The sequence below is a fragment of the Brachyhypopomus gauderio genome, chromosome 17 (assembly GCF_052324685.1).
Source record: "Brachyhypopomus gauderio isolate BG-103 chromosome 17, BGAUD_0.2, whole genome shotgun sequence".
NCBI lineage: Eukaryota > Metazoa > Chordata > Actinopteri > Gymnotiformes > Hypopomidae > Brachyhypopomus > Brachyhypopomus gauderio.
Genome location: NC_135227.1, coordinates 9140815 through 9155978, shown reverse-complemented (window position 1 = coordinate 9155978; position 15164 = coordinate 9140815). Strand labels below are relative to the sequence as shown.

The window sequence follows — 15164 nt, the reverse complement described above, 5'->3', positions numbered from 1 at the left end:
ATAATTCGGAAGTCTTGATATTTAGCATTTTGCCCTGTAAATATAACTTATAATAGACGCATTATATGAAAGCATGTGCTTTGAAACAGTTTCTGTGTTACTTGTATAAACTCACGTGTTAGTGTATACTTGTATGTCGATGTAAGTGATGCTTTGCAGGATGACGACACACTATCTATCCATGTGTGGTCCTTAAATCGTTTGTTGTACATGAATTTCGTATACGTCATTTTCGCAAATTCGCTCTTAGGTAGCCGAACTGAAGACAACACACACCGAGTCAATGAGTTTCCGCCACTATCTACAAACGAGAATGACACTAGTCGGTGCTGGGTCTGTGGTGAGTGAGCACCCGGTCCAGTGTTCCGCAGAGAAGCAGCCGCGGATACGTTGAGGGTGTGTAGCCTAATGAAGACTTAGCTCCGCCTCGATCAAAACCTCGGATCAAAAATCAGAAACATTCACCTCCCCGCAACTGGACATCAAGAAACGGTCTAAATTATACCATCGCAAAGAGGTGCATCCAAACTACCGCCTATTACGCTCTCTAGTGCAAAGAAATGTGATAAAATTCAGTCATAAAATTCTTGTGGGGCAATTATCGTTCCATGGTTTTCCTTCCCAGTGGAAGTTTTAGGACAATTTCCCAGGTTAGTGTAACCTAGAACACGGGACGCGCTTTTGCAGCAAACGGACTGTTATTAAGGTATATGTGTCCGTTCATAATCGTGAGAAGGCATCACTAAGGTAAGATCAACCCGTTTGTAGTACTGAGATAAAGTAGGGTGAGAGAATAGCAGCTGGTGCAGTGAAGCATGTCCATTCTCATGTACTCTGCGCCATGGAGACAAGGAGATGGGGCGCTAGACAGGGTTCGGGCTGATCTGGGCTCTTGGCGTATCAGTGTCAAAGAAATTGACTCATCTGTCTGAAAGGTAGAAGTCTCTGATGATCAGTTCTGTTCGTCTGAAAAAAATGTGCCGTAAGAATAGACGTGCAACGATCGTCCACTTAAAACAACGAAACCGCAACGCCACAACAGGTTAAATTTGGCTGAGTGATGCTGAGCTGTTAGTGGCGCGCCGTGATTCCCAAAACCGTTTCTGAACAGAACTTTTCGTGCACAGACTATACATTTGATGTCGGTGACGTTCACTTGTAGAGTCTCACAGGACCTCAGGTGTTCAGAGCCAATTGTGTGTGTATATATAAGGTGTGTATATGAGAATGTGCAGGTAAAATTCACTTCCAATTGCAGAGAGAGAGAGAGAGAGAGATGGGGAGGAATATTTTGTGTTGTAAGCCAGTCCTGTGGGTGCAACCACGTTCAGATGTGACTGACGGCATCACAAAAGGACACGTGCACAAATGTTCTCTGATCATTCATCTGCTGACTTAGTAATTATCAGACCCACACACAGAGGGAGTTATATATCTTTTTCAAATTTTCTGCAAAGTGATTAGTGTGTACATGACGGACATATTTAAGAACTGGTGGATGAATTACATGTTTTAAAGATTAATTTGTCAAATAACCTTGAGTAATAGCCATGGTGTTTCTCACGAATGCGAAAAAAAGATGCTTCTTCTATTGACTACTAAACTGCTACTCAGTTAAATGCATTTATGTTTGAACTAAACTGTCACTATATTACCAAGAGGATTAGAAACAACACCTATACACGGATGTAATTTTGGGGGGGACGGGGGGGACATGTCCCCCCCACTTTTTCAAAAGCCGGCTTTGGTCCCCCCCAGTTTTTACGGTTAAAACCAAATATTTAAATAGGTTTTTCCAAACCCCATTATGTGGGAGTAATTATGACCTTGTACAATCTTGCCAATATAATATAATGATCATTATGTTGTAAAGGATGATGGGAAATGCCACCCTGTCTAGTCCCACTTTGCAAGGTAGTTTATCTATTCGGGAGACAAACATATTCAAACCATATTAAACAAACCTCAGTGTGACTTGCTTAACATATCTGACTGGCTGAACCTTATTCAAGTTCAAAAGTTTCTTATATCTTCTGTAATTGCATCCAAATGTTTTTGTTTTTTTGTTTAATTAGCATGTTTTGAGCAGAATTTTACATGCTTACCTATTTGACATACTGCATTGGTAATTTGTCTTATTTCTAATAACATATTTAGGGCGTGTCCTCTTCTGTATTCTCTAGTGTAATATGCTGAGGTCTTTTCAAAGACAAGAGTTAGGAATTCAAAGTGCAGTATTGCCTGTTAGAGAGATAATTGGTATGAAATTACAACTTGGCAACTGGCCCAAAAAAGAAACATTCAGCACAATCGCCATTCATAGCCCTCTGAAACAGTCTCAGAGACTGAGTGTGAATTTCATTCCTGAGCTTGGAATGTGAAGTGTCTGGTGGATGCTCTCTGCTCTCTCTTACATGTGCGCAGACACACATGCGCACACAAGCAGGAGGAGGAATCGGAGCCAATGGACCTCTGTGTGTAAGCAACAGATGAGCAAGCTGGGTGTCTTGTTGGCCCTGTTCAATGTGAAGGCCATGTGAAGAACATGTGAAGAACATGTGAAGAACATGTGAAGAACATGTGAAGGCCACATGAAGAACATGTGAAGGCCATGTGAAGAACATGTGAAGGTCATGTGAAGAACATGTGACAAACATGTGAAGGCCACATGAAAATTTGAAGGCCATGTGAAGAACATGTGAAGTCCACATGAAACACTGAGTAAATTGCAGGAGGCGCAGGATAAGCAACACGTCTCACCCTCATGTTCAAGCTGTTCTCAATGCCTGATCCTTTATCTATGGTGTCAGTCTCTGAAAGCTTGTGTCTGAGATGTTGGTTTTCATTACCATTCTAGTGACTATGAACTCGGTCAAACTTCTGTTAAGTATTGCCAGGGTGCCACTGGGATCTAGGCTTCAACCCAAGTCCTTGTCACCCCTCCAGTCTGGATGTTTGGATAAGCGTGTCCTAAAGTGAAGGACACACTTTTCTAGGTGTGTTGAGGGGTGGTTGAGAAGATGCAGAACCAAGTGTACGGTAATGGTGCTGTGTGTTAGGATGGTGCTGTGTGTTAGGATGGTGCTGTGTGTTAGGTGCTGTGTGTTAGGATGGTGCTGTGTGTTAGGATGGTGCTGTGTGTTAGGTGCTGTGTGTTAGGATCCCAGCAGCCTGACGGTCAGCACCGTCTCCTGCTGAAAGGGAGCGCCAGTATATTATGACACGAAACAAACAAAACTGGGAAAAAATTCCTCTAATGGAACAAGATTTTTTAAACAATTTATGCTACAACATCATTATGCAGGAGGCTGAGTTTATAAGTGCTCAGCTCCGATCCTGAGAGTCTGTTGCAGATCAGAGTATAATTCTAACCCTAATCCAACTGCTCAAGACTTGAATGGTACAGTCTGTTGGATTGGAACTAAACTCTGCAGGGCAATAATCCTTCAGGTCTGGTGTTTGGTGTTCCTGGTTTAGATGCTTAAAAGCCATGGTGAGTTCAAATGGTCAACAGGAGGTTGTGGAGAGAAGAGAACTCATGCAGTAATCAGGGCATTGGGCTTGTTCAGTCATTGAGTGTTGGAAGGCTGATCTGCTCTAATTTAGACTTCAGTTATATAGCAACAAATATACAACAAACTATAAGAAGATCATTCTGATGTATGATTTGTAATAAACACAATTTACTCTTGTAAGATCTTGTATGTACACGTACAAGACAATTTAAATGTTTCGATTTTTATTTTCTTTAGGAATCTAAAGCTTATTTTCCACATGAATATTTATTGGTCTCACAGACACACTGGCATATTCCGGGCTTTTCTCTGCTGGTGTGGAAGGTGAATTAGTTCACTGTCTCTCTCCAGTCTCCAGTCTGCTGGGAGGGGCGGGGCTCACTGACATTTGTGTCTTTTCCCCTGACATATTGAAGAAGGTGGGAGAGCCAGCCGCAGGTTTTTATTACCAGTGGCATTTGAAAGGTCCCAGGATGAAACCACATTTAAGATTCATGCGTGCAGTGATTTTCCCCAGCAGACCGAGAACTCTGACAGAGAGAAGCATCTGCATATTTAACATGGCAAAGGAATGCCGGCCTCTTTCAAAATGCCACGCACATAAAAACATGATCTGTAGCAACTAAACCGTTTAAGAATCTGCATTCAATGTGGGAACATGTGTGACATAAACAATTTCACTGAATATTGAGCCGTGCCAGTGTGTTCCCTGAAGGCGTATAATAACAAACACCCAACAAAGTAGCAGGATCAAGTGCGGCAGCAATGGTCTGTTGCCTGTGGAAATGCACACTCAAATATTTCAATCACAGAATGGACCCCTGGTCACAGGGGCAGGCGAATCAAAGGAGCAGGATGGTGAACGAGACAGCTGTAATTCACACTATGCTGGAGAGAGCACTTTAAAACACAGAGGGGCCTTTGAAGTGGATGCAGGTGATCTCTTTGTGTCCTGTGAGAAGCTGCACCCACCTCCATCCAAGCTTTGGAACATACAGACAATATTAATAGTATTTTTATTCAGTGCTATAATCTCAAAATATTTCACCTCAGTACATGGTGCTAATGCTAATTTTGCAGCAGTTCCCTGCAGTTCATTAACATTTGTGCAGACAGACAGTAAAAACTAATGAGTGTCTCCTTTCTTTGACACCATTAAAACGTGTTGTCTCTCATTTCGGGCTCAAGATGAGAGAGTTTTTGTTAAAGTTATTTAAAAACAAGGCCACAAAAGAGAGTTTTAGCAGAAGGGCTGAAGCAGCCTTTGGATTCCCATGTGCCATATCCTGACAGATGGTCATGTTTTTCTCCAAGAGGAAAAGGATTAGTTAGATTACATTTGTGTTTGTTGCTTTATAAGTCCATTTTGTATACTGATTTTGTAACGTATTTAGTTGTAGAGGTCTCCTTTCATATACTCATATACCCAGGGTGTCCTGGGATGAGGCGTCTTGAGACGAGGTGTCCTGGGATGAGGTGTCTTGAGACGAGGTGTCCTGGGATGAGGTGTCTTGAGACGAGGTGTCCTGGGCTCATTAGGGTGTAACAATCTGAAAACTGGAACAGTGTTGTAGATTTTGGATTCTGTGTAACATGGATGTATGTGACTAGGTGTGCTTTATCATTCAACACAGTTAAGTCACATTTAACACATTAAGTTGCATCATGCATATAATCATATGTGTGTGTGCGTGTGTGTGTGTGTGTGTGTGTGTGTGTGTGTGTGTGTTTCTCTGTAATGTGTACACTCTTTTTCCAACTGCTGGCTGTTTTCAGAACACTTCAGCAGGGCTCTGAGACGCTGTAGAGGATTATGAGCTGCAGGCCACTCCCCCTCCTTGTGTCATTTACATATGAGTCATAACAATTTAAATGTCTTGGCTCATTGCAAGTGCCTGCTGAGAACTGAGAAGTGTTTTGGCTGCTGAGGTTGAGTGCAGCTCAGTGCAGTTATGGGGTGAGTTGTTATGGGGTGAGTTGTTATGGGGTGCTATCAGTGAAAATGAAGTAGTCAGAGCAAAGGCAAAAAAAGTCTTGGAGCTTCAGGAGCCCTGGGGCTGGGGTGTCCTGTGCTGGGGTGTCCTGTGCTGGGGTGTCCTGTGCTGGGGTGTCCTGTGCTGGGGTGTCCTGGGCTGGGGTGTCCTGGGCTGGGGTGTCCTGTGCTGGGGTGTCCTGTGCTGGGGTGTCCTGGGCTGGAGTATCTTGGGCTGGGATGTCCTTGGCTGGAGTGTCCTGGGCTGGGGTGTCCTGGGCTGGTTGTGTTTTAAAGTCATTGACAGTGGGACAGACCTGGAGCCTGGAAGATGGGCAGTAGTCTCCTGTAGACTACTCCTGTAGATGTCTCCTATAGACTACTCCTGTAGATGTCTCCTATAGACTACTCCTGTAGATGTCTCCTGTAGACTACTCCTGTAGATGTCTCCTATAGACTACTCCTGTAGATGTCTCCTATAGACTACTCCTGTAGATGTCTCCTGTAGACTACTCCTGTAGATGTCTCCTATAGACTACTCCTGTAGATGTCTCCAGTAGACTACTCCTGTAGATGTCTCCTGTAGACTACTCCTGTAGATGTCTCCTATAGACTACTCCTGTAGATGTCTCCTATAGACTACTCCTGTAGATGTCTCCTATAGACTACTCCTGTAGATGTCTCCTGTAGACTACTCCTGTAGATGTCTCCAGTAGACTACTCCTGTAGATGTCTCCTATAGACTACTCCTGTAGATGTCTCCTATAGACTACTCCTGTAGATGTCTCCAGTAGACTACTCCTGTAGATGTCTCCTGTAGATGTCTCCTGTAGACTACTCCTGTAGATGTCTCCTGTAGATGTCTCCTGTAGATGTCTCCAGTAGACTACTCCTGTAGATGTCTCCTGTAGATGTCTCCTGTAGACTACTCCTGTAGATGTCTCCTGTAGACTACTCCTGTAGATGTCTCCAGTAGACTACTCCTGTAGATGTCTCCTATAGACTACTCCTGTAGAAGTCTCCTATAGACTACTCCTGTAGATGTCTCCAGTAGACTACTCCTGTAGATGTCTCCTGTAGATGTCTCCTGTAGACTACTCCTGTAGATGTCTCCAGTAGACTACTCCTGTAGATGTCTCCTGTAGATGTCTCCTGTAGATGTCTCCTGTAGACTACTCCTGTAGATGTCTCCAGTAGACTACTCCTGTAGATGTCTCCTGTAGACTACTCCTGTAGATGTCTCCTGTAGACTACTCCTGTAGATGTCTCCAGTAGACTACTCCTGTAGATGTCTCCTATAGACTACTCCTGTAGATGTCTCCTATAGACTACTCCTGTAGATGTCTCCAGTAGACTACTACTGTAGATGTCTCCAGTAGACTACTCATGTAGATGTCTCCTATAGACTACTCATGTAGATGTCTCCTATAGACTACTCCTATAGATGTCTCCTGTAGACTACTCCTGTAGATGTCTCCAGTAGACTACTCCTATAGATGTCTCCAGTACTACTGTAGATGTCTCCTGTAGACTACTCCTGTAGATGTCTCCAGTAGACTACTACTGTAGTCTACACATTTAAATAAAGACAGAAGAATGATGTATAGTCTTTTAAAATATTTTCTAAAATACTGTACATTAAAAAAATTCTTTCAGCCATGGATGAACAGTTGTGTGGCTCCCTCTTCTGGATTCATTTAATTATTGCAACTTTTTGCAAAAACTGTCAGTAGAAAAAGTAGAAAAAATTTGAATGAAGCATATCTGTTTAATGAGACAAGTTCTGTGTCTCAATGAGACTGTGTATGTGTGTGTGCGCGCACGCGTGTGTGTATGTGTGTGTGTGTGTGTGTGTGTGTGTGTGTACGTGTGCGTGCGTGTGTGTACGTGTGCGTGCGTGTGTGTGCATGTGCGTGCGTGTGTGTATGTGTGTGGGCGTGTGTGTGGGCGTGCGTGTGTGTATGTGTGTGTGTGTGTGTGTGTATGTGTATGTTTGTATATATGTGTGTGTGTGAGTGTATGTGTATTTGTGCCTGTGTGTGCCTGTGTGTGTGTGTGTGTGTGTATGTGTGTGTGTGTGTGTGTGTGTGTGTGTGTGTGTGTGTGTGTGCAGGTGCCCCATGAAGACATGCCCTGTATGAGGGGACTGAGGGGGCAGTAAAGCTGGCTGGTGTAGGCCAGTGTGCAGTTAGCCAAGAGGAGCGACCTGTAGTCCCAGCATGGCTTTACTGGACAAGCACAAAGTCAAGCGCCAACGGCTTGACAAAATCTGTGAAGGTAGGTGTTCAGGGGGTGGTGCTATTTTGTTTGACCAATTTTTTTTTTGTTTTTTTAATCTGGTACTATGAGGTGGTGTATAATAAACTAATAAACTACATACACACACATATATACACTCACACAAGTATGCACATGCACGCACACACTCTGATAATGTTTTTCATCCTGACTTTATCCACTCTCTCTGTAAGTAGTGGATGAGGTCTGATTTTATCTGTATATCATGGATGAGATCTGATTTTATCTGCCCTCTCTGTAAGTAGTGGATGAGGTCTGAGATTTCATCTGCCCTTTCTGTAAGTAGTGGATGAGGTCTGATTTTATCTGCCCTCTTTGTAAGTAGTGGATGAGGTCTGATTTTATCTGCCCTCTTTGTAAGTAGTGGATGAGGTCTGATTTGATCTGCCCGCTCTGTAAGTAGTGGATGAGGTCTGATTTGATCTGCTCTCTCTGTAAGTAGTGGATGAGGTCTGATTTGACACTCTCTGCTTTCCTTCTGTACATAATTAGGCCTGCAGTACAAATACCAGGGATGGAAAATGTGTCTTTCAAATATTACTCACCAACTCCTGAAAAAATGAACAAAAACATGTTTTACAAGAACAAGTAAACTTTTTTTTTGAATAGGGAGAGATAGGGCAGGTCTGGGTTTAGTAAATCTTCTAAAGATCTAGCGTTAGTTTGTTAGTTTGTGTTTATTAACTCTTCCATGCATCTTATTTGGTGTGGGTTTAATAGCTTCTCTAAATGACTGTGTGTGTGTGTGTGTGTGTGTGTGTGTGTGTGTGTGTGTGTGTGTGTGTGTGTGTGTGTGTGTGTGTGTGTGTGTGTGTGTGTGTGTGAGTTTAACAGAGCTACTAAAAGCTCCTCTCTATCTGGGGTTAGAGGGGGTTTATTAGTTGTGGGCATTGTAGCTGTGCTAAAGATCTGGGTTTAATATGGGTTAATAGCTATAACTTTGGTGTGGGTTAATGCTGTTTGAAATTCACAATTTTAAATTATGCTCTCAGTTTAATCTACAGAGAAAAGAAATGCAGAAAAGAAAATGCCGAGTGAAAGTAGCTTTGCTGCATAACAACATACTGTTATGGTTAATTACAATGGAAAGTGATCTCATCTACATTTGATTGTGGCCAACAGATCCAGAGGCTGTTGTGGTTGCCAAAAAAGGCTTGACCAGGAAAATGAACAAGCCGAGCAGAGACAGTTGGCTCAGTGCTGGGCTGTACGCAGCGGAAAGACGCGGTGCAGGGCCATTTATCAGCTCTGAGAGGCACTGCACACAAATTGTATGTTGCATTATGAATTGCCTTGATCAGGCTTTCATTAAAGACAATGACCTAAGAAGGTCTTTTTTCTTGTTTTCTAAATTCCTTGTTGATGCTGAATATCACAGTGTAGAGGCTGAATTTTATTTGGTCTGTGTGTGCGTGCGTGTGTGAGTGTGTGTGTGAGAGAGAGAGAGAGAAAGAGAGAGAGAGAGAGAGAGAGAGAGAGAGAGGATGTAATGAATCTTGGTGTTTTAGAGAAGCATAACTATAATTAGTAGTTAGTAGAGGCCATTAAGGCCATGATGGAATGTTAAACAGTCATGTTCAAAACAAGTAGTATTATTTGCTTCTGCAGTAAAATAATAAACAGTTTAGATTATTTGTGTCTGAATCACAATGTTTGTAGTTATCTAACCATATTGTTTACATCCACCTTAATTACTGAAGCTGTTCATGAAAATGGAGGAAGGAAACTAATTAGTGTGTAGTCCTCATAGTCATTCTCATTCAACGCCATCCTGCTGTTCCTTCATTTCGGTAGCACAAAAGAACATGTCGCGAGTCAAAAAACAAAAATCCTAATAGGTGGTGGGTTAGAGCGAGGACTACAGAGTCAGAACTGGACTGAGATATCAGCACCAACAGATCCGTTTACATCTTTCACACAGAAATGAATACTGGTTATTAATCTGGCTCCTGTGTAACTGCCCTCCTCTAGACTCTGAGTAACCCTGCCCCACTGCATCTGTGCTCAGTAAAGCATGTAGCGTCTCCTTTTGTGTGTGTGTGTTGACAAACAGGTGGTATATATGGCCATAGTAAGGTTCACATGGCCATTACTTCATGTTCCTGCATTCATATTTGATTGGGTCTGGGCCCAGCACCCCACATGAAACCACACAGGTGTGCTCATCAATAAGTTAAGAGGGACGGAGTCATCTAGTGGCCTGCAAGTGGGAAACAGCTCCAGTGTAGTGAGTCATGCACCTGTGAACATGTTGAAACTGCTGCTGAATTGGTAGAACAGGTGATAAAATACAGAACTGATATACAGTTTGATATGTGTGTGACAGTGTCCAAAACACATACACAGACCACTAATGAAGAACTGGGGGTCGGCTAACAGGAAGTGTGTGATTAGATGTTCTGTATAGTGTATGTGCACACGTGTTAGCTGTTTCTGCTACAGCTGCTGATGGGTGTGTATAGGAAACTATGGAGATGACCATCGACGGAGTTGTCCTTGAACATTCTTCTTCAGATTTCTTATGCTTTTATTAAGCAATAATTTTGCGTGGTTGTTCTGCTATGCTAGTTATGCTAAGTGCACATCAGCTCTCCTGAGAATGGCAAAAAACTTTAACCACACCACGTTATTTAAATTGACCAGCCACAAATGTCTGTTTGCTTCATTCAACTTTGAACTCAGTCACCCCGTCTTTATAGCTGAATCGGTGATGGGCGTTGCTAACACGCACATTTATCTGAGTCTGTGGTCATGGGCATGGTCAACTGTTAAGAACATGGGCGCCACGAGGCTGTCAGACTGTGATGGCTGAGTCACTGCTCTGAGGGCTTTGCAGAGTACAGGCTTCTGACTTGCTTCAGGAAGCTGCTTTTGAGTGTAGAAGCCATGTTCTTAATATTTTAGGTATTGGTAATGGACTGGTGAAACAGGATTCTTATTAGAAATTCTTAGTAACTGCATAGAATAACACTCCTTCAAAAAATACTGGATATTTATATGTAGAAGTGTCAGATATGGGTTTAACTGTGCTGCAGACATATTATCTAGTTATGAATTTTGTGCATGTGTGAACTGAACTGTGCGTTCTGCCTAGGCAGGTGTTTGCAGTTGCGTGTCTGACCCAGTTGCCAGATTATAGTTCAGGCAGGATTTGATGTTCCCTGAGAGCATTGTACAATTTAGCACTAGTGCATTAGGTTTGTATTAATTTCACTGGTCTACCTCTCTGTCCCACCACTCATGAACTGGGAAAGCTGTTCAATGTTCACTGGACAGAGACTAAACGGAACCTCCGAGCACCTCAGCAACTCGCCATAGGTAGGTGTGTCCTGTCATAAAAGGTATCAACTTCATCATCATCATCATCATCATTGTCATGTCTGTGTGTGTGTGTGTGTGTGTGTGTATATATATATATATATATATATATATATATATATATATATATATATATATATATATATATGTATATATGTGTGTGTGTGTGTGTGCATGTGTGTGCATATGCGTGCATGTGTATGTGTGTGTGTGTTTGCGAAATCACAAGAGGGGCAATGGTTATAAGCGGGCTTTATTTAGTCTCTAATCCCTCATGGCAGTCAACGTAAAATGCCCCAGACTAGGAGCAGATCGGCTCTCCTGGATTAACTTGAGACCCTGCCTACTCTCCACTAACCCTCCCTCTGAAAAATTCCCCTTTTCTCTTTCTTTCCATTCCATCATTTGGTCACGGTTGTGTCTTTGCGTTACCACAATGGAGTAGGGAGGCAGCCTTCACCTGCGGCCTCTGTGTGCCAGAGAGTTCTGGTTTCCTCTTACCGAGCAGCATCACCAGCAGTAATAACCCTCAAATTAATTATTCAGCCGTGCCTACCAAGAGGAGCTACCTGATAGCCAGACTACACACCCCCAAAGAGAGAAGTTACAAAAATAACAGCTGGAACTCTGACGAAAAAGGACGTAGCCTGTAGCCTTCATCTTTTCCGCAAACCTGAAAAGCTGAGAGAGAGCTCCGGTGTCTTTTATTTCACCGGACAGAGTGGCTGATGTTGGTCTCCAGCAATCAGTTGCCGATCAGCCGATCTCAGAGCTGGGAGATGCCAGGCAGGAATGAAGCTCATTGGGAAAATAGCGAGAACGCGTTGGAGCTGCAGTCCAGACCGAGCGGCCGTCAGAACTCCTCGTCTCACGGAGGACACCCAGCGGGAGGTTGGTTTGACCCACCCCCTGGCACACGTCCACCTGACGTGGACACACAACGGGAGCCATTTACCCAGGAATCACTTTACAACCAAAATAACCTGGATCGTTCAGGCTCACACAACATGAGGAAGAGCTCCGTTCCTGAACTGAACGGCCATTATAACCGGCCACCCCTGGCGCACCGCGTATCTCTCCCTCCGGCTCCAGTGGATTATTATCAACACGAGCCTACGATGGTCCCTAGGCCCCCTGATGGATATTATCATGAAGAGGAGCATCACCCCATCAATAGATTGAATTCTCACTATGGAGTGATGGGTGGTCCTCGACCCCCATGGGAACACAACCAAGGCGTGCGGTCCGGACCTGCCGGCTCCAGTCCTTCCCCAGCTCCTCCTCCAACCACTCACCAAATGACCCGTATCTACAGGCAACCATCCCTCCCCGGCCCCAGACCCATCACCCCTGCGTCCAAAATGATCCCAGACGGTCAGCGAGTTCCAAGCCGGGCGCATTCTCCTGCCCTCTACGGCATGGAGGCCACCTCCCCTCACTACGGCTGCGAGCTGCCCCCGGCTGTGGCCGGACAGCCGGCATACGCTGACATCAACGGGAGGCAGATGGACACTAACCAGCCTGCGTCCACCTGCATTTTGCTGGATCCCAGTTCTCAGGGGGTGGAGTCCACTACCCAAGGTATGGTCATACGCCAGGAGTGCTCCTCACCATACACCATACAGCAGCAGCAGCAGCAGCACGTACAACAGCCTCCTCAGCAGGTGCAGCCGGTGCAGCAGGTGCAGCCCGTACAGCAAACTCAGCAGCACATGCAGCCGGCACAACCACAGCAGCACATGCAGCCGTTGCAGCACATGCAAAACATGCAGCCCGTTCAGCCTTTGCAACACATGCAGCCGTTGCAGCACATGCAGCCGTTGCAGCACATGCAGCCTGTTCAGCAGGTGCAGCACATTCCACCAATGCAACTGGTGCAGCACATTCCACCTTTGCAACTGGTGCAACACATTCCTCCCATGCAACACATGCACCCCGTGCATCACTTGCAACATTTGCCGTCTGTGCAGCAAGCGCAGCAAATGCAGCCTGCGCCAGTTCCGCCATTGCAAGCTGTGATCCCTTCTAATCCTGTGTACTACCTTAACCCTCCGCTGGCGGCCCCTGTGCCAGCGACCACTCCAAACATGGCTGTTACCCCGGCTCAGCTTCCTTCTCACCTGCTCACGCAAACTGTTATTCCCATTCCTTCACCAATGGTGCCGCAAGCCCCGGCTCCTGTGGACCCAAAGAAGACGGTAGACCCAGAGTTCTTGGCCGTGCTGCGCAGCGAAGGTCTGTCCGAGAGCACCATCACTTCCTTGATCGAGCAGGGCTTTGACTCCACCGCCATGCTGGCCGTCATGGAAGAGAACGACGTCCATTCGGTCGCGCCAAACCTCGGCCAGGCGCGTGTCCTGTCTCGCGTGGCGCAAAGCTGCAAACGTTTGTCTGATTCTGCTCCCGCCACCCTCCTGTGCCCTACGGCTCCCGTCCGAGGCCGATCCAACAGCTTCAGCCACCGTGGCGACATATATGTGCAACGGGCACCAGCACCGAACACAGGCATGGACTCTCAGCATATGCAGGGATCCTCCTTAATCATGCATACCATATCCCCCAGGGTCGGGGAGGTCATAGGTCGCAGGCCCAGCAGTGCCCCCTCTCAGCAGTTTCTGGAGACTGCTAATGGATATCCTGGAGCCAGACCCCCGGGGGCCTTCACCGCTTCCGTGTCCATCCAACCCCGTGCAGTGTACACCTACACTCCGCAGGCTAACTTCCCCATGACTTCCACATCTCAACAAGTGACCCTTCCATCGCATATACCAGGAATGGCGTCACAAAGCCCTGGCTTGCTACAGCAGATGCAGGCCCTGCCCGCACCCATCCACGGCGTGCCACAGCAGACGTCAGTGGTCGCCGCAGGGCCGCAGGCGATGACCGTTCCCACCGTACCTCCCCAACAAGCCGCCAAGGCGTACTCCACCAACTACACCGTGCCCATAGAGCTGATGAAAAGGGAACGGAGTCTGGTCCCCATGCCGCTCATGCCCAGTCCCCATCTAAGCCCGCAGAGTCGGAGGAAGGCTGGGGCGGTTCCTCACGAGGGCGTCCTGACGCCTGCAGGTTCAGGCCACGCTTCTAGCACAGCCAGTCAGAAGTTAATTCGACGCACCGGGCCTCCCGTCATCATCTCCGCTATGGCATCTCCCGACACAAGTAAATCAAAGCTCTTCTTCCTGTCTCCGGTTGCCATCCTGCTCCGATTCCCTCCTTTCTGCCTCTTCCACTTACTTCTCACATATTGTCTATTATTGAATAGAAAGACTTTTCTGTGTGAACTCGGTTTGCATAATCATCTCTCGCTGTATTGAGCTCGTCGGAGTGCACAACGGTCCTGAAAAGTGGGTGAATATTCACGCACTGAATTTTTCTAAAAGCTCCATCTTCTATTGTAATTTCCTGGTATTTTTTATTCAACAAAAAAAAAAAGTCAGCACATTTAATGGAGTGAATGGCAAATTTGATTCACCTCCCTGTTTATAGTTCATTGAGCAGACAGCATTAAAAGCTCTTGCCCTACTCTTATGATTTATTCACTCACCACCTGTTCTGAACAAATATTTATTGGAAAGACTTTGTAGGTGTAAAGTTAAAGCCATTGTTAACCCAGTAGTGGCACTGATGTGGAAAAAAACCTCACACCATGTCTGTGACTTCAAATGTTTAGTCGGCACTGGTGAAAAAGTCAAGCACTGACCAGTAATGATGTAGAAGACAACAGTCGTGGTAACAGTTCGTGACCCCAGATGGGCTGCATTGCTGTTTATTGAATAGTTACTGAGCGTAAAGGCAGGGTATATGTTGTATGGTAGGCGTGGGTGGTTCTTCTGGCTTTAATGAGATCATCAGGGTGTCAAGGACTGCCCGAGGCTCTTACTTTGCTTTGGCCTTGTCTTTCCTGTGTGCAGTTCTGAAATGTGTGGACTCTCTATGAGAATTCTTGTAACACGACTGCTTTTCTGGACTGCTGTAGTGGACCGGCCGTCTGTGTTTACAGTATCTCACTGGCTGGAGTGTACAAAAGAGTTTATACAAAGGCCAACTTGCCTATGTCC

The 15164-nt window shown here is 45.4% G+C and overlaps 1 protein-coding gene across 9 annotated transcripts in view; it reads left to right on the top strand.

Moving 5' to 3' along the window:
- Positions 1-297: 297 nt before the first annotated feature.
- LOC143480248 (C-terminal-binding protein 2-like) overlaps positions 298-15164 on the top strand; it is a 28936-nt gene continuing 14069 nt past the window's right edge. For 2 of the 9 annotated variants that reach the window (XM_076977825.1, XM_076977829.1), the window contains exons 1-2: positions 299-747; positions 7601-7764. In XM_076977825.1, the coding sequence (XP_076833940.1) occupies positions 7707-7764 (58 nt within the window). In that variant the 5' untranslated portion in view covers positions 299-747; positions 7601-7706. The other 7 variants (XM_076977823.1, XM_076977822.1, XM_076977826.1 and 4 more) reach the window with 6 other exon arrangements.